Source organism: Narcine bancroftii, chromosome 2 (assembly GCF_036971445.1).
Source record: "Narcine bancroftii isolate sNarBan1 chromosome 2, sNarBan1.hap1, whole genome shotgun sequence".
NCBI lineage: Eukaryota > Metazoa > Chordata > Chondrichthyes > Torpediniformes > Narcinidae > Narcine > Narcine bancroftii.
The window spans coordinates 119,113,952-119,134,661 of NC_091470.1; the positions used below are offsets into that span (position 1 = coordinate 119,113,952).

Below are 20,710 nucleotides of genomic sequence, written 5' to 3' on the forward strand. Positions count from 1 at the left end.
ATGTTGGATGTATAAATTGTGCATGGAGAAGATAACACACAAGAGAATTTATTTTGGAATAATTTGATTGATCTGCACTTGAGCATGCACCCACCATCATTCACAAGTCATAACTGCACATTTGTTTAGGAATAATTTGCAGTTGATCAGTGATTCTAAAACATATAATTTGCATTAAAATATAAATAAATTAAACCATTAAAGGAAATTGGAATGTTCTGCCAAACATTTTATTGAGGGAAGCAGAAACCGAGCCTATTTTAATTTGGTGTTTCTTGACTCCAAATCTTGTCAGGCACTGTGAAACTCACATTTATTTTAAAATGAATGAAATTACTCCAAGAGGGAGTTGATAAAATGCGACAGAGAATAGGTCAGAGGATACAGTTTAATAAAATGAGAGATAGGACCACAGGGGTTCTGGGGATATCAACTTAGGAATGCTTTTTTTTTTTTAAGTATTTTTCAAACTAGTAGTAGTGATAAAATATTTTATGGTATTCATTAGTGACTGGATAGATAGAGAGTAGATCAGTTTAATTATGGTTGGGGATATTATTCGATAAAAGAATAAAAGGGTAGCTATGGAAAATAGACTTGAGAATGGTTAAATTGGCTCATGGACCATTCTCAGCAGAGCATAACCCTGACAGAATGCCTGTATATGAAGTATAAAGAAATGAAAATGGACTCCAGAACAAAGAGTTAAAGTCTGCAGAAGCCATGATTGTCACTTAATACTCAAAAATGCTGGAGAAACTCAAATGTCATGCACAGTTCTTTATGCAGCAAAGATGCACAACCAACATTTCAGGCCTGAGCCCTTCATCAAGATACGCGCAAAAAGCAGACAGGCGCTTAAATCAAAAGGTGAGGGGGCAGGAGAGGACCACAGGGAATATGGGTGGGAGGACAAGAGAAAAAAGCTGGGAAGTGAAGGAGGAAGGGGAAAACTCTGAATGGAGAGAGAGAAGGGGTAGGGAGCTGAAGGATGGTCTTCTCTGTCTCCCTCTATCACAAAACAGAGACGTTGATATTAGTGCCATCTGGTTGGAGAGTGCTCACTCAAAATATTCGGGGGTGTTCCTCCAATTTGTAGGTGGCCTTGTTTTTGCACTACATAAGGCATGACAGAGTCAGGATAGAAGTTTAAATGTTCAGGCACGTTTTCCTGAAGTTGGGGCCAACTCCAAATGGTCAGAAATGCTTATTATTATTTTTCTCTCTAGTGAGATGAGTGTTTATTGTTAATAGAAAGAAATTTTAATTTTCCTGAGAAACAGCTTGATATGAAAGGGCAGAAAGCTCTGAAGAGTGGACTGAAGTAAAAGCAGTGAAACTAGAGTTTCTGGTTAAAGGAAGTTGTTCACATGATTGTATACTAGAAGGCATCTCTTCTCACACTGCTCTTGTGCGATGAGTATTAACAGTTCCAAGTGGCGGATGTCCAAATTTGCCTGCACGCTAAAATAAAAAAGCATAACAAATCTGAAAATGCTGTAAAAGATCATTGGAAATCAATTGAAGATTTGTTTTCATTGGAATGGAGCTTGAATATGTGAAAAATAAAATGGCAAATTGTTGTGAAAGTAGGGCTACATGCATACAAAATCTCGACCATAGAGATGGTGCTTTTAAGTTGCACTTTGCAGGAATGTTGTTGGAACAATATATAACCATATATAGCACAGAAAAGGCCAGTTTGGCCCTACTAGTCCATGCCGGAACAAATCCCCACCCTCCTAGTCCCACTGACCAGCACCTGGTCCATACCCCTCCAATCCTCTCCCATGTAATTATCCAGTCTTTCCTTAAATGTAAATAATGTCCTTGCTTCCACCACCTCTGCCGGAAGCTTATTCCACATCCCAACCACCCTTTGCATGAAGAAATTTCCCCTCATGTTCCACTTATAATTTTCCCCCTGCAATCTCAAACCATGGCCTCTGGTTTGAATATTCCCCACTCTTAATTGAAAAAGCTTATCCACGTTGACTCTCTCAGTCCCTTTTAAAATCTTGAACACCTCCATCAAATCCCCCCCTCAATCTTTTACGCTCCAGAGAAAAAAGCCCAAGGCTGCTCAACCTTTCCCTGTAACTCAAACACTGACATCCTGTCAACATTCTCATGAACCTTCTCTGCACTCTCTCTATTTTGTTTATGTCCTTTCTATAATTCGGTGACCAAAACTGAACACGGTATTCCAAACTTGGCCTCACCAATGCTTTGTAAAATTTCATCATAACATCCCAACTCTTGAATTCAATACTCCGATTTATGAAGCCCAACATTCCAAATGCCTTCTTCACCACTCTATCTACCTGAGTATCAACTTTGAGGGTAGTATTTACCATAACTCCTAAATCCCTTTGTTGCTCTGCACTCCTCAATTGTCTATCATTCAATGTATATGATCTATTTTGATTTGCCTTTCCAAAATGCAACACTTCACACTTATCCATATTAAATTCCATCAGCCATTTCTCAGCCCACACCTCCAGCCTTCCTAAATCACCTTTTAATCTACGGTAATCTTCCTCACTGTCCACAATACCACCAATCTTTGTGTCATCCGCAAACTTGCTTATCCAATTCTCCACCCCTACATCCAGATCGTTAATATATATAACAGGACCGATCTCTGAGGAACTCCACTAGTCACCGGCCTCCAATTTGACAAACAATTTTCTACCACTACTCTCTTGACACCTCCCATCCAACCATTGCTGAATCCATTTCACTACCTCCTTATTTATACCTAATGCCTCCACCTTTTTTCCTAACCTCCTGTGGGGAACTTTGTCAGAAGCTTTACTAAAGTCTAAATAGACAACATCCACCGCCTTCCCTTCATCAATCTTTTTTGTAACCCCCTCGAAAAACTACAAGGTTTGTTAAGCATGATCTACCCCTGACAAAACCATGCTGACTACTACCTATCAATCCCTGTTCTTCCAAATATTTGTAAATGCCATCCCTCAGAACACTTTCTATCAACTTGCCCACCACAGATGTCAGACTCACAGGTCTGTAATTTCCAGGCTGACTTTTGGACCCTTTCTTAAACAGCGGAACAACATGAGCCACCCTCCAATCCTTTGGCACTACTCCCGTGGCCAGTGACATCCTAAATATCTCCGTTAATGGCCCCACTATCTGTACACTAGTCTCCCTGAGTGTCCTTGGGAATACATTGTCCGGACCCAGAGATTTGTCCACCTTTATCTTTTTTAACACTGCCATCACTACCTCCTCGGTTATCCTTATATGATTCTTGACCTCCCCACTATTTTTCTTTACTTCAACTGGTACAATATTTTTCTCCCAAGTGAATACCGAGGAAAATAAATCATTTAAAATTTCCCCCATCTCCTCTGACTTTTCACATAGCCTACCCTCCCTATCTACTAGGGGTCCAATTCTATCCCTCACTAATCTGTTACTTTTAATGTACCTATAGAAACCCTTTGGATTTATTCTTACTCTGCCTGCCAAAGCCTCTTTGTGCCTCTTTTTGGCCTTTCTAATTTCTTTCTTAAGATTTTTTCTACTGTGGATTCAGTAGAATGTTGCTGAGTTTGAACAAATGAGGTTAGCCTTCTGTTTCTATTAGAGTTGAAATTCAATGTAAGCCATTATTAAAGGTATTTTAACACGATAAAAGATGGAACAAACGCACAAACTGACTGCAATCAAGCGTTTTCAAATAAGAGAAGGTTTAGGGGAGAATTGAGAGCCACAGTAAAATCCATGAAGAATTTGGATCAATAAAATAATTTTTTTCCCCAGAGACCAGTGCTTGGAGGACGCATTTTTTAGTTGATTGGTAAAGTAAACTGAGGCAGCATGAAGGAACAGAGTTTGACACAAGTGGTTAAATTTCAATTTACAGCACAACCACCCCCCCCCCACCCCACCAACCCTTTCACCCACATAACCAATTAACCTTCTAACCCTGTACATCTTTGCAATGTGGGAGGAAACCTGAGCACCCGAAGGAGACCCACATGAACACGAGAAGGAAGTACAAACTCTGGTTGCTTGTCCAGTAATAGTGTTACGATAACAACCGTTCTGCCGTGTCTGGTTAGGATCTGGGAATGTATTGCTTACTGAATGCAGATTCATGGTAACTTTCAGAAGAGAGTGGGATGCATATTTGAGGGAGACTAAAGAAAAACTTCACATGGAGTTCAGGAGGACTGCTGCTTGGATTTGCTCCTCAAAAGACTCGGTCCTCAGTGGCTAAACTGATAGCAAAAATGCAATACACTTCTTGATTTGATGATTATCAATGACCACTGGGGGATCAGAGGTGGAGAGGGTGAGTGAATTTAGGTTCTTGGGAGTCACTACCTCAGAGGATCTTTCCTGGAACCAACACACCAATGGCATTGTGGAGAAAGCACGTCAGCACCTCTAATTCCTCAGGAGTTTGCAGAGGTTTCGTATGACACCAGAAACCCTGGCAAATTTCTAGATCTGTGGTGGAAAGTGTGCTGACTGGCTGCATTGTGGTCTGGTGTGGGAACACCAATACCCCTGAGCTTAAAGCCTTCCAAAAGATAGTGGACACAGCCCAGGACATCGCAGGCAAAACCCTCCCCGCGGGCAGCAGCAATCATCAAGGATCCACGCCACCTGGCACACGCTTTGTACTCACTGCTGCCATCGGGAAAGAGGTAGAGATGCCACAAGACTCATGCCACCAGGTTCAGGAGCAGCTTCTATCCCTCCTCCATCAGACTCCTCAACAACAAACTCAATCAGGGACTCACTTGTGCACTTCATTGATTTTCTTCTGTTCTCCATGTATTGCACGGTTTGTTCACATTCATTTGCTGTTTTTAGTTCTTTTATTTGTTTACATGTTTATGCTGTGTACAGTTTATTTATTGCACTACCAATTAGTGGTAATTCTGCTGTGCCCCCAGGTAAAAGGAATCTCAGGGTTGCATGTGATGTCATCCATAGATTCTGACAATAAATCTGAAATGTAAATATGAGATATTTGAGACACATCACAAACTTTTTTTAAATAGTCAATTGGGTCTGCAGAATGTACCCAATGTTGATGGGTCAACAATAGGTTGGATTAGGGCACCACAGTCAGGATTCTGGTTTGCACAATGCTATTACATTACCAGCAACCCAGGTTTGAATCCAGCGCTGCCTGTAAATAGTTTATGCGTTCTCCCTCTGATGACATGGGTTTCCCCTGGGTCCTCTGGTTTCCTCCAATGTTCCAAAGATATATGTGGGCTGGAAGGGTGTGTTACTCTGCTGTATCTCCAAACTGAAATAACTGAAACACTATAGTAAAGGAATAAAAGATTGAGGTGGGGGACAAATGTTTTCTGGTTGCAAAGAAGAAAACCCATGCTGTTTCCAGAGAAGAACATGTATCTGATTCTGTATCGTTTGGCATAAACTCGTGAAGTAACAGTTTGCAAGTACAACAACTTTAATACAATGAAACATAAGAAATGATCCTTTGCACATCCACATTCTCAGATGATTTCTGTACATTCTGCTCTTCTCAAAATATATCTCCCAGATTGGAATGTATTCAGTGTCTTTATGTCCAAAGCACTCCAAATGAGAAAATTTTCAAAGCTCATTGGAAGGAAATTCCTCTCATTTCAATCTTTCAAAATAAAATGCATTTCTTCATGTGTAGATTCTGGAGCAGTGGAATCCTTTCCTTTCCATTCGCATCCCACTTTAAGTAATCCCTATGCCATCGGTGCTCTGTGATTAGTAAGGGATTGCTTAAGGTGGGATGTGATTGAGAAGGGAAGGTTGAGAATCACTGCTCTAGACCCAATTGTTACTGAAATCATTTGCTTGAGAAAAATGATCATTGGCCCATTTCCTTTGGAGTTCTGAAACAGTGCACATAACAAGTCTATTAAGTATGATTAAAACAGTGGTTTTCAAACTTTTTCTCCCCCCCCCCCCCCATACAACCTTAAGCAATCCCTTACTAATCACAATGCACCTATGGCATAAGGATTACTTCAAGTGGGATGTGAGTGGGAAGAAAAAGGTTGAGAATCACTATTCTTGTGCTAGAGAAAATCTGTTACTCCCAAGTTATCCTGTACGTTAAATTCCAGTTTACTGTCACTTGCAGTGAAAACAGTAGAGTGCAAAATTACAGAGGGAGATAAGTTAGAACAGAGCAAATGCAACATTATTTTACTGGTGAGGTTCTTTCAGGAGTCCGATAATGGCACAAAAGAAACTCTTTGAACTTGGTGGTCTGCGGTCTTGCGCTTGTGAATCCTCTTGACAGGAGAGGTGATGAAGTGAGTGTGACCAATGTGGAATGAGTCTTTAAAATGTTGAATGTATTTCTAAGACCATGGAAAATGTAGATAGAGTTGATGGATGGGAGGGGGTTTGCGTGATTAACTGAGAGACATTCACAATACTCATGCAGATTTGGACAGAGCAGCTCCTTACCACACAGTGACACAGCCTTCAGTGGATTTGCAGTAGTTGTTGAGAGATACTGCTTTCTTGGACGTCGCATCGACATTTAATTTTAAAAAACTGTCAGTAGCATACAGCTAAGTAATGGCCTTCTGGTGTATGAGCCTGTGCCACTTAAATACCCCTATTAATCTGCAACCTGCATACATTTTAAAGGGCGGAAGGAAACCGGAGCACCCAGAAGAACCCCATGCCGACATGGGGAGAACATACGAATTCCTTAGAAGAGACAGCACTGGAATTCTAACCTGGGTTGCTGGCTATGTAATAGCATCACCGAGCCGCCCAGGTGCAAGATGTATAATTGGTATTGTTTAGCCTATTGGTTTTCAAACTGCCCCCTTAAACTCACATTCCACCTCATGTATTCCCTCTGCCATCAGTGCTCTGTGATTAGTAAGGGATTGCTTAAGATGGTTTGTGGGTGGAAAGAAAAAGTTTGAAAACCACTGTTTTAATTGTACCTCATTGACTCGTTATGTGCACGGTTTCATAACTCCAAAGGAAATGGGCCAATGACAATTTTTCTCAAAATATTTTAGTAACAATTGGGTCCAGAGGAGTGGTTCTCAACCTTCCCTTCCCACTCACATAAGTAATCCCTTACTAATCACAGAGCACTGATGGCATAGGGATTACTTAAAGTGGGATGTGAGTTTAGTGGGGCAGTTTGAAAACCACTGGTTTAGACCTAAAAACAGAAGTTTTTTGTCCTGGCACCAAGCCACCAGTCACTCTTCTGTGTATCATCTTCGTCAACTTTTGAGATCTGGCCCCTCTGAAATGGATCGAGATGGATTTGGAATGGTATTTGGATGTAGAGAGTTTATTTATTTATATAGTACATTTAAAACCACTCACATTGACCAAAGTGCTGTACAGATCATAACTCAGAACTACGAGAAAAAACACACAAATGCTGGAGAAACTCAGCAGGTCAAACAGTGCCTTTATACATCAACAACATTTTGGGCTTGAGCCCGTCATCAAGTACCCCTGCTGCTCTCAGGTACTATTTGACCTGCTGAGTTTCTCCAGCATTTGTGTGTTTTTTCACTTAACCACAGTGTCAACAGAATTCTGTATTTTACTTTTGATAACTAGGAACTACTGTAATTGGTCATTACCTAGACGATGCGGGACAGGCAGACACGGTTGCAGCGGTTGCAAGGGAAAATTGGTTGGGGTTGGGTGTTGGGTTTTTCCTCCTTTGTCTTTTGACAGTGAGGTGGGCTCTGCGGTCTTCTTCAAAGGAGGTTGCTGCCCGCTGAACTGTGAGGCGTCAAGATGCACGGTTTGAGGCGATATCAGCCCACTGGCAGTGGTCAATGTGGCAGGCACCAAGAGCTTTCTTTAGGCAGTCCTTGTACCTCTTCTTTGGTGCACCTCTGTCTCGGTGGCCGGTGGAGAGCTCACCATATAACATGATCTTGGGAAGGCGATGGTCCTCCATTCTGGAGACGTGACCTACCCAGCGCAGTTTGATCTTCAGCAGCGTGGATTCGATGCTGTAGTCCTCTGCCATCTCGAGTACTTCGATGTTGGAGATGAAGTCGCTCCAATGAATGTTGAGGATGGAGCGGACACAACGCTGGTGGAAGCGTTCTAGGAGCCGTAGGTGATGTCGGTAAAGGACCCATGATTCGGAGCCGAACAGGAGTGTGGGTATGACAATGGCTCTGTATAGGCTAATCTTTGTGAGGTTTTTCAGTTGGTTGTTTTTCCAGACTCTTTTGTGTAGTCTTCCAAAGGCGCTATTTGCCTTGGTGAGTCTGTTGTCTATCTCGTTGTCGATCCTTGCATCTGATGAAATGGTTCAGCTGAGATAGGTAAACTGGTTGACCGCTTTGAGTTTTGTGTGCCCGATGGAGATGTGGGGGGGCTGGTAGTCATGGAGGGGAGCTGGCTGATGGAGGACCTCAGTTTTCTTCAGGCTGACTTCCAGGCCAATCATTTTGGTAGTTTCCGCAAAACAGGACATCAAGCGCTGAAGAGCTGGCTCTGAATGGGCAACTTGTCAGCCACAAACGAGCCTGCAGCTGACGTGGACATTACCCCTCCATAAATCTTCGTCCGCGAAGCCAAGCCAAAGAAAGAAAAGACGATGACGGGCAGCCAAATACACCAGCATGGCCATCTTTCCACGATTTTGAGCCCAGAGAACTCCAAAAGCCCAGCAACGATATTCACCAAGACAAATGGTTACTTAAGCAAAAGTTGCTTTTAATTTAAACATGAAAACAGAATCCACTTCAACTTATCACTATTGACTTAACTAACCTAACTTAAGCCCTTTCTAATTCTAAGTGCAAGTGTATATAATGTGTGTGTGTTTGTGTAAGTTTAGAAAATTTCTTTGATTCACAGTCCAATTTCTCTTCTCATTTCTCCAAGTTTACTGGTTGCAGGCAATTCTTATACTGTGCACAGAATTTAACATTTATGAAGTTCACCAGCCTTTGGAGCTTGAAAGGTAAATGGTTACCACTCAGGAAGGTTCTTGTCGGTTTTCACAGAGAGATTTGTTGTGCAAGGACACAAACTGATCCCTTCTAATCAGCCACGTCAGTGTCTTGCCAAAGAAACTTGCCCCCTTCAGGGTTTTCCAGATGATGACCTTTTTCTTTCTGGTCACCACAGAGTTCCTTTTTGTTTCCCTTATTCCTAGTGAAACATTAGGCAGCCAGTCTTCTCCTCTTACAATAACCACAAGGGCTTTGACCAGGCTGAACTAAGCCCTCATAACCTGTCTTCCAAAATTGGATTTTTCCACAAGTTTGCCAGCTTGTCCTGTTCCAGTCCCAACTGCTGCTGCTGACTGTAAAACTACAGAACTAAATTTTTTCTCCCTCTCCCTCTCCCATATCACCGTCTTAGAACAGCAAGTTCCACTCCAGACAGCCTGTGGTTCCGACGAGTTCTTTCATCTGTTGCCTTTTTGTAAACAACAATCCATTAGTGACGTCTCTTGTACACTCTCCAAAGCTTTTGCAAAGGCTCTTTATAGCATGGGGCAGATCTCCAGTATTTTAAATAAGATCTGTTTTAATGTGACCTACACTAAAAATCCTGCCCCAATTTATCTCCCAAAAACTAATCTATCACACCACAAAGACATTTCTAGTTTGGACTTTTTTAAAAACCTAGTCCACAGTAATTAAAAAGCGAGATACTGTCCTTCCTGACCCCAGTGATAAATGACTGCACAAAAATAAATAAATAAAAGTGCTACAAACGTCAGTTTTCAAAGAATAAGCAGTATACACAAATAAGACTGGTCACAATTCTATTTTAGATGTTACAAAAAGCCCACTGGCTCAGTTCACTGGATCCGAAGAGGCTGCTGGAGCTCCAACCGTGCAGCCATCTTAGGCCTGGTTTACCAACATCCGCAAGATTTAGATGTTACAGTCTGCCAGCTTCAGAGGGGAAACTACCACTCTTGTCACAGTTTCTCGGGGTGCCAGAGCTTCAGTCCACCTCTAGGCGCCCCCCCCCCCTACTCAGGACGGTACGACTGTTACGAGACATCGCACCTCAGAACAACCCTGACCAACACATCCCTCAGGATTACTCAGGTCGGATACTGCTCCACCGTTCCGGTCGTCTCGGGGTACCACTTCCATCTCCACCACACAGCACCATCTCCACGACCATTGAAACAGGCACCACACGTCTCCTCTGGAAGCCCAAGGTCATACTCCATGCTACCTCTTTAGAAGGCCACAACAGAATCTCCACTCCATGACCATCGAGCTGCAAACCTTGTGGCTTCATCTCCGCAACCTATTTGTTGTTTGGCGACCCAAGTTGCAGTTCCAGACTTGCTGTGTTCTACTGAAAACTCCCATCATATGCAATTTTGTGTTCCGCCCGCCTACTTGCTAGTAACAGCAGTCCTGGGGTTCAGAGTGGCTGCTGCGACTGTTGTGCTGCCATCTTGTGATGGCAAGAGTTGAAAGATTTGAAACTCAAATGATGGTAAACCAGGAGCCAAGGCACCTCAGTGAGCAAAGGGATAAAATAACTGGATTAAACAGTTCCTAGCAGAGAGTTTGCATAGAAGCTGCTGTCTCGAGTAAAAACATAATGCTGGAGAAACTCAGCAGTGTCCTTTATATAAGAAGGATAAAATTGGATAACTGGCATTTTGGGCTTGAGCTCTTCATCAAGGTCTGGAAAAATGCTGGCAGGCATCTGAATAAAAGGGTAAGGGGGAGATGTGGTCACAAAGGCAGGGTGTAATAGGTGGGGGAGAGAGGGAGAGCACAGCAGCAAGTGAGGGGAGGAGGGATGGCTAGGTTGGAGGCAAGAGGAGATCTGTCAGGGAAAGGGGATGAGGGAAGGGGAGCAGTTTAGCAGAAACCAGAAAAGTCGATGTTAATGCCATCAAGCCTGACACGTCGGTTATGTAATTTTAATTTTATCCTTGCAATATAAAGGACGCTGTTTGACCTGCAGAGTTTCTCCAGCATTGTTTGTACTTCATCCACGATGTCTGCAATCTTGCGTGTTTTACTTCAGCTTTTGACTAGAGTTGTAAAGAACAATAACCTTTGGAACAAGATTAACAAGGAATGAGAAGGGAAATATATCTTTGACAGTCTTCTTCTGGATTAGAATCTTGGAACATCATGTTTTTACACCCAACATGTGGTTTATTAAAGAGATTAATTCAAAGCCCCATGGCAACATCCAGGATTAGATTACTTAATTGGCTGAGCAAAGAATTGCAATTATGTTCTTATCTCAATTCCATTGACCTATAGCAGACGTGGGGGTGGGAACGGACCTATTTTGTCAGCATCTCATACAATCTTGTGAAGCCCTGTGAATAGGAGCTGCAGAGTTTCCTCAATGTCTGGAATGCTCTGAAGATGGTTATCATTAATAACTATGAAGAAACTTGGTTACTTAATCAAAAAAACCAGAAGATTGCTGAGGACGACCAAAGGATCCAGGGATCAATTATCAATGAACATTTTTTATTCCCTGGCAGGAAACCTCATTGCGCCTTGAGGGGAAAAAAAAATCCAAGTATAAATATCTGAAACTGATGTCCAATAAAATCTTGGAACTTAAATAACAGATAGTATGATGGAAAAAAAAACACTGAAGTTCCAGCAATTGATTAATTTATCGTTGTTCAGTCTGCACCATCTGTAGCATTTGTGTCTAGATGTCAATTGGCTCACTCTGATGAAAACTGAGAGGGAAAGCTAATCAAGAGGCAATCAGTGTCTGCAAGAAGATCTCCCTGCACGTGTCCTTGACACCATTCCAGAATATAATACCCATTACAGACTTGGTTTGGCAAGGAGTTGAAAAGTCCAAGTGACAACTGAAGTAGCAGATAAAACCCCTGTTGTCGCCCTAAGATACAGTGGAGAAGTACTTTGTCGCTCATTCCTCAGCTGAGAAGTGGTGAGCAGACTTATTGATGCTGCCTTGAAAAAAGGAGGCCTTTGAGTAAGATAATTACAGAGGATGTCTGCTGCCTGCCATGGGGAGAGGCATTGTAAGGATTACCATTCTCCTTTATGCATAAAAAGAAACAATAAAAAGACCACCAAAGCTTTCAACACAAGGCCTTGCAAATCCTCTGTGTCCTTTCCCTCTCTTATAGCCAATTCCTTGGAATTAACGATGGCCTACTTCTACTTCAGTTTTCTATGCTCTGAGATGCCTGGAATCTCTGGGATTCAGTGATTTGGTATTAGTGAGTGCTTTAAGGTATGGGTGAATATGTTATTTTGCATGTTGTGCATTGGCTTCTTTGCACATGTTCCCATTGCATTTATTGAATTCCTGTATAGACCTTCTCCATTTGTGTGGCTGTATGCTCTTCATGGGAACATTTGTCCCATTCAACTTGGGGGATGGACAAAACTCGTGGATGAGCAAAGAGTTTTAGAAGTGGAGATATCTGGATAAGGGATGGAATTTAAGGATTGGGGTTCTTGAATCAAATTTGATGTAGGAATGCATGGGGTAATGGTAATGCACAGTGTTGATGCAAGTGTAATAAAGGCCGATGAGTACTTCAAGGAGCCTGTGTTAGAGCTGGCTGTGGCTATTGCAGTTTCCCTCAGTCTAGCACATCAGAGAAAATGCCTTGCAGGTGAAGAGCGTGACGGTACTGCAATGCACATTCATGCCTCAGACTGGAGAGCATGTGGCAAATGAGGGGCCACCCAATTGACATCATATCCAACTCTTATTGTCTCATAGTAATGAATGATTAAAATTGATCAAAATTTGTGGCTTCATTTGCATTTTAATTTTAACTTGTTTACTTGCCCCCCCACATTAAATTCCACAAGAGTGAATTTTATTCCACTTTTCCAATTTTTGGGCAACACTTTGTGAATTTGGTATTGGAAAATTTTCTTTATGTGAACAGCCCTAACCTGGAGGTTGCCTGTATGGTTTAAGACAAGTGATCTATTAAAGAGACATTGGGGGGGTGGGGAATAATTTACTTATATTCCTAAAATACCAGTGAAAACAAACTTCAGGACAAACGTTTTCAGCGCGAGTGTGTTGAAGTGTGTGGCTAACTTTAAATAAGATGTGTTCGAAAAGTACCAGGGGTGGAGGTTAATTGGGAGTAAATTGGCCAGCATGGACTTGTGGGCCAAAATGGCCTATTACTGTGCTTGCTGTATGTTGAAATTTAATGTTAAATTTTAATTTAATTTTAAATTTAATTATATTTAATACAAACCTGCTGCAGGTTCAGAAAGTCTAATTCTAAGTCCTGGAATATACTTTTTTAATGCCGTAAGTTTTTTTTGGGTATTGTGTTAGTGGTGGGAAAATTGGATGGAATCACGGGAACCATATGACCTTGAGGTGCCAACAAGTTCAAGTACTTGATGAGGAAAGACAATTTGGGGATGGGACCATGCTAAACAACACTTGGAGAGAGGCATTTCAAAGCTATCTCCTTTGTGTGGAAAAGAGAGGAACAAAGTACGGAACTGATTTTATAAAGCTCTCTAATGATCTCTTCATCCACATAGTAGCTATGAAGTACTTGTAAAGCCCAGATGACTGACAGTGGGCACACAAGTTCACAATGTTGCTTGTGGGTGATTTTAAAGTTGGACACTGAACGCAAATATTGACCATGTAATATGGACCATGGCCTAATTTGAATGAGAAGATTTACATTATTATTCTAGTTTTCCTCAAACTTTTCATGTTGTATTTTGTTTACAGGGACCCGGGAGGTGGCATAGAAATGACTGAATTTGTGCGGGAAGCCACCCCTCCAGTTGGTTGCAGTTCGCGAAATTCCTATGCTGGTCTGGACAGCAACCATCAGGTACTGTGAACTCACTAATTTTTGAGGGAAGGCACTGCCTGACTTTCAAAAACACTTTTTTAAAACTTAATTTCCAAAACCTCATAGACGAACCTATTTAGCATATAATATCTAACATTTAGGTTTTAGCAGAGGTGTTGGGGAACTGATCAGATTGGTGCTTTCGATTTTTGCAATTAATTAGATTTTCATCAACTGCAAACACATATTTAACCTTAATCCTAAAATCAACCCTATTCATAAATTACTCTGAAGGTCGCCAACCTACACTGGCTTTTGGTTAAGCAGTGAGTGTTTTTTTTTAAAAATAGGCTTCCTTGCTTTGAATTTCCATTTTTATAAGCTTTGCCTTTCACCATTCCTGCTATTTCCTCTGTGGCTTGAAGTCCAGAAACAGCATTCTTATGGTGAAAATCACTCTCAACCATCCTATTTCCTTGGTATGGATACTTAACAGCAGCGGTGCAGAGGGAAGTTCCAGGATTTGTAAGGGGCATTTTGGCTCTGCAGCTGTTTGACATTTTAGGCATTTGAATCTTCATGCTAGGTTGGTCTTATTACCCAAATCAATGCATAACTTATAGATAAGGTACTAATCATCTTTGTATCCTTATGGAGTTGTTGATAGAGTGGAAACAGCAGTGATTAGAGCAGTACAGTGAGCAAAGCGGTTAGTGCATCTCTGTGACAGTACCAACGATTGGGACCTACACTGTTTGTATGTTCTCTCGGTGTCTGCGCGGGTTTCCCCCAGGGCCTCTGGTTTCCATCCACTGTTCGAAACGTACTGGGGGTGTAGGTTAATTGGTTGCAAACACGTGGGCTGAAGTGGCCTGTTACTGTACCAGATGTCTAAATTTAAAAAAAAACAATAAAAATGCTGGACAAAGAGGAAATGGGATAGTGGCAAGAATATCAGACCAGGGTCCTGGCTTCTGCTCTGAAATAATGAAGTGCTGGGTATATACAGGTCAGACAAATTTATTGAGGGAGAAGCCAAGTTAATGCTTCAGTTCAATCACCTTTCATTATTCTGTTAACACAACAAATCACTTTGCTATGTCAGTTGAGTGTATTCACTGATGAAATGCCAAGCAACTGTGCTTTATTCAATTTTGACAGCAATGCACATGAGACTTTTCAAATAATAAGGTTAGCCCGGATGAGTTTTGAGGTTAATACCCAACATCAAAGAATTGAGTTGCAAGGAAAAGCAATGAATTGTACAAGAATGGATGATTAAACAAACAGCAATAGTTAAGGATGCTGTTTCTGGGTTTGCTGGGAAATTGGAAGTGGAATTTTTTACAGGTGCTCCTTAATTTACGATGGGGTTACATTCCGGCAAACCTATTATCAGTCGAAATAATCATGTTGAAAAAGAATACTGCACCTACCATCTTTTTTTTATAACTACATTTTGAATACCTTTATTCCACACTGGAAAAAAACATTAATGAGAGAGAGGAGCATACCACATATCGCAAGTGTGGGAACAAGGTGGTGGGGGGGTGTGGGGGGTCCACGTGATGGAGTAGTGGCTGTTTTGGAAAAACCAGCCCTCCACAGAGAAAGTGGAAAAACAAGGCAGAGAAGAAAAACATAATAAAGCCAGAAAGATAAAAAATATAATAAGACCTTGAGGATGGCTCCAAAGAAGGAAAAGACTACAATGACGAGAAGAGATAAACAAATTGCCGGAGGAAAAAAAGAGGAAGGACTTACCAGAGTCTGTGCAAGAGCTCTCCCAAAGAGGATGGCCTGAGCAGCGAACCCGATAAATGGGCAGCTGGGTGGTGATGTCCTCAGGGTGGTCTGGAGCATTGGCTTGCGGAGCTTGAAAAAGAAATGCCAGCGCACATTCTAAAGAGGATGCTGATTGGGGACAGACACTGACAGCAAGGCACTGACTTGGTAATGGGAGAATCCGCGGAGAAGACACCAATAGAAGCAAGATCAACATGGAGCCAAGAAATGGAGCAAGAGAAAGAAGATCAAGAGGGAGATAAAGACATACAAGAAAAAATACATAAGCAGATGGTAGATATGGAATACTTTGACAGTCAAATAAAGATTCTAATGGAAACAATAATGGCTGAGTTCAGTTCTATTTAAAAAAAAACATGCAAGAGACAGATGTAAAATACAAAGAATGGAGAATGCTATGAGAAAGCGAAGTGATGAAGTGGAAGACAGTGATAAGCGTGAAAATGGAGGTGAAAGAACATATAGATATTACAAAGACACATGATTTATTGTCCTAAAAAATGGACATTTTAGAGAATTTCAGCAGATGTAATAATAAAAAAATAATGGACCTGAAAGAAGGTGAAGAAGAGGCAGATATAAAAGGATTTAAAAAGATGGATCCCACAGATCTTGGGAGTAGAAGGAAAGAGCCCACAGAGCATTGGCGCCAAAACCGCAGCCATATCAGAAACTGTGATCCATACTAATAAAACTACTACGATGTATAATGAAAGAAAATTGGCAATGAAAAGAATGAAAGAAAATAAGGAACCATTGGAGTACAATGTGGAATTTTTAAAAAATCCAGATATTAGCTTTGAATTTTTAAAGAAGCGAAAGGAGATTAATTGTGGGAAAAAGGTTATAACTTGGTGTTACGGCATCCCGCAGTGCTGAAGATATTCATCCCTGGTGGGCAAAATAGACTGTTTTCAAATCCAGAAGAAGTTCACTGCTTTGCAGACCAATTACTAAATAAGCAACAAGAAGAGGGGTAAAGAAAATACTAGAAGGACTGTTAAGACAATGTATATAAATAAGTTGGAAGGTTAATAGTTTGAGTACAGACATTTATGTTTGAAAAGTTTTTTTTTTAAAAAAGGGCCTTGTTATATTTTTAAGAATAATATATAGTGATTTCTCTGGGGGAGGGCTGGGAAGGGGAGAAGATCTGCCCAATGCAAAATCTGTTGACGTAGAAAAGGGAGTTGTGGTTGTGTTGCGAGGTGACAAGGGCAACTCAGTGAAGGTGGATTTAATGTGGTTTTATTTAATATTATTCTTTAGTTTTCGTATTGTTTTTGTAATTTTCCTACTAGTTGTGGTTTTGCGTATAGTAGAGTAAGAACAATCTAAAGAGTGATTTTCGAAGAAGGGAGATGGTGGACTTGAAGGGGTGGGATAGAGGTGAAAATGGATGGGTAAGATGAATACATTGAACTCTATGACTATTAATATTAAAGGAATTCACAATCAAATTAAGAGAAAAAAGACTGACCCGACTTAAAAAGGAGAAAATAGATGTAGCATTTATATAAAAAAACACACTTCATGAGTTAGAACACTGCAAACTGAAGAGAGACTGGGTAGGTAATGTAGTGGCATCATCGTAGAATTCATAAGCCTGGGGAGTTGCTATATTAATAAGAATCTGCCAATTAAGATAAAGAAATTAGTAACAGACCCAGTGGGTAGATATGTAATTATGATGTGCCAGATTTATTCAGAATCTTGGAACTTGTTGAACATTTATGTACCTAATGAAGATGACCAGGAATTTATGGAGGAATTTTTTTTTTTAAAAGATAGCAGACACACAGGGACACATTTTACTAGGGGGAGACTTTAATTTTAACCTTGACCCATCAATAGATAAAACCGGAGACTACTATAAATGCATGATATAAAGATAATTGATATATGGAGAAAACAACATCCAAAAGAGATTATTCAAACAGTCATAAAACCTATCTAAAATTGATATGTTTTTATTGTTGGCTCAGATTCAAGAGAGAGTTCAAAAGACGAGACTTTTATCAGACCACTCACCCTTGTTATTGACAATTGCTTCAGAGGATATTCTGCCGAAAACCTACCGATGGAAGCTAAACCCCATATTGTTAAAAAGGCAAGACTTTCAGGAATACAGAACAACAAATCAAAATATATTTTGAGACAAATACTAATTCAGTAACAGACAAATTTATGAATACAGGAAGACTTAGAGCAATGGAAAGATTTACCATTAACTTTAATTGGGAGAGTAAACTGCATCAAGATGAATGTATTTCATTTGGCTACAATATTTATTCCAAATACCACCGATTCCCTTGACGGGAATTTTTTATGAAATTAAATAAATTAATAAGAAATTTTTTATGGAAGGGTAAAAAATCAAGAGTGGCTTTGGAAAAATTAGCATGGGTATATAAACAAGGAGGATTCCAGCTACCAAATTTCAAAAACTATTATAGGGCAGCACAGTTAAGATATCTATCAGATTTTTATCAGACGTGAGAAAAACCAGATTAAATTATATAAATTAGGAGAAAATGTCCCTGAACATTTACTCTATAAATGGGATGAGAAACTGGTGCAACACAACAATCTGCCAATACTACATTATATACTAAAAATATAGAAGAGAATACATCTGAAGCGAAAGATGATAAATGATCAAATACCAAAAATGTTACTAATGCAAAACTCATTAATTCCTTTTGCAATAGACAATTAATTTTTTTAAGGAATGGGCAAGAAAAAAAATTAAAAGAATAAAAGATTCCTTTTTGGGAAATAATTTATTGACATTTGAACAGTTAAAAAATAAATCTGGAATATCACATGGTACAATATTTTCATACTATCAGTTGAAAACTTGTTTAAAATAAAAGTTGGGAACTAGTCTAAGATTACCTGAGAGTAGCTGCTATGAAGACTTAATTACAGACACTGTGATAGCAAGAACATTTATTACAAATATGTACAGCAAATTGCAATAGAAGGAAAATGATGAAGCAATGTAGAAACCTAAACAAGTTTGGAAGAAAGATTTAAATATACAAAATGATACATGGAAGGAACTATGTGCAGGGACCATGAGTAATACAATAAATACTCAGTTTCATATGATACAATTGGCTACATAGATTATAATTTACACCTCAAAAGTTGAAAGAATGGAATCCAACAATATTGGACAAATGCTTTTGCTGTAAGAAGAATTTCAACTCTTCTGAAGAACCTCCTTCAGCAGATGGCTTAAGACTTCTCAGGCAAACAGGAAGGAAATACATATTATGTGATAATCACATTTGACTTTTGGATGTAGATATTATATGATGAGGACAATTTGTGTTTGGCTCGTTAACTTTATCAGGTCTACTGAATCACATTGTGATATTTTTCCAAATTGTTTCTCCTCTCTGCACATGCAGTAAAAGTTAAAGTCTAGCAATACTGTATTTGCATACTCTTCAAAGGAATAACTATGACCGTAGAAATATGAAACCTACCAGTGTTTGGAATATAACGTAAAGTTTAGCAGCAGCAATTAACCATGCCATCATCTTTTGATATTCCACATTTTCCTCTTTAGTTGAGATTACAACTTGCAATATTGAATATGAGAATGGATACAGCGAAAGTTAAATAATATCCCACTAGGATAGTAAAATTCAATGGGTAAATTGGTTGTAACTTTGAGTAATTTATTTTGTGGTTTAAAAAAAATAAATTGAGATGGTTGATGGAATCTTTAACTTTTTTTACAGCAAGATTTTCTCATTGATGATGTAACAGTATAAGGGGCATTACTACAAATCCATTTAATGTGGATGGTTAAATATAATTGCTATCTTTAAATTACTCTTTTTTAGAACATTTTAAAATTTTCTATACATGTAATAGTTATGATTATTGTAATAATATGCATATCAAGAAAAAAATTAAAATTTCACCCAAAAAAAAACCAAAATCCCCTCCCTCCCAACCATCCCCTCATTTAAAAAAACAATTTATAGGTAGAAAAAAAGAAAGAAAATAAAAGGAAGTCTTTGGATTGCAGAGGAAGTTGTCGTCCAGTACATATCTCCAGATCTTTCATAAACACTCAGAGGTCTGGTGGCATAAAAAGAATATCATACAAATTTAATCCCATTATTTGGGTGTATGGGGGGAAAATTTGTAAAAAAACATAGGGTTAAATTATTGGTAATTTTTTCCAAAGGAATACAACTTTGAATTTCTGCATGCCACCTTGGCATAGCTAATGATGCATCAGATTTCCAAGTAATTGCTACTGCTAATCCTAATTTTAGAAATTCCAATTGATAGATTGATAATTTTAGTCTAGGTCTTGTATCTTCAATATTTCCGAAAAAAAATAAATCAGGATTTTTTGGAAATATAATTCCTGTATCTTGTTCCAAAAAAATTGCATAAATCTGCCCAAAAGGGCCTTACTTTAGGACAAGACCATGTTCAATGTATAAAAGATCCTCCTTCTTCACCATACCTAAAGCATTGATCCAATTAATCTGATTTTAATCTGTTCAACTTCTGTGGTGTAAGATATAGCTGATGTAAAAAGTTGTATTGGACTAGTCTACAATCTTACGATAGTGGTATTAGTCATACAGTCCTTACACAAATTCTCCCATGTTTGTTCATCAATTGTAATATTTAAATCTGTTTCCCATCTTTGTCTAGATCTATGAAGACCTAGTTTGGGAGTTCCTACTTGTAATAAGTTGGTTGTTTTTCCAGACTCTTTTGTGTAGTCTTCCAAAGGCGCTATTTGCCTTGGCGAGTCTGTTGTCTATCTCATTGTCGATCCTTGCATCTGATGAAATGGTGCAGCCGAGATAGGTAAACTGGTTGACCGTTTTGAGTTTTGTGTGCCCGATGGAGATGTGGGGGGGCTGGTAGTCATGGTGGGGAGCTGGCTGATGGAGGACCTCAGTTTTCTTCAGGCTGACTTCCAGGCCAAACATTTTGGCAGTTTCCGCAAAGCAGGACGTCAAGCGCTGAAGAGCTGGCTCTGAATGGGCAACTAAAGCGGCATCATCTGCAAAGAGTAGTTCACGGACAAGTTTCTCTTGTGTCTTGGTGTGAGCTTGCAGGCGCCTC

At 39.8% G+C, this 20,710-nt stretch overlaps 1 protein-coding gene across 6 annotated transcripts in view; it reads left to right on the top strand.

The window, feature by feature from the left end:
• The window catches only part of pcnx1 (pecanex 1), a 250,671-nt gene that overhangs the window by 59,222 nt on the left and 170,739 nt on the right, over window positions 1-20,710 (top strand). For all 6 annotated transcript variants that reach the window (XM_069918117.1, XM_069918119.1, XM_069918120.1 and 3 more), the window contains exon 3: window positions 13,726-13,831. In XM_069918117.1, coding sequence (XP_069774218.1) covers window positions 13,726-13,831 — 106 coding nt within the window. The remainder of the gene's footprint in view (window positions 1-13,725; window positions 13,832-20,710) is intronic.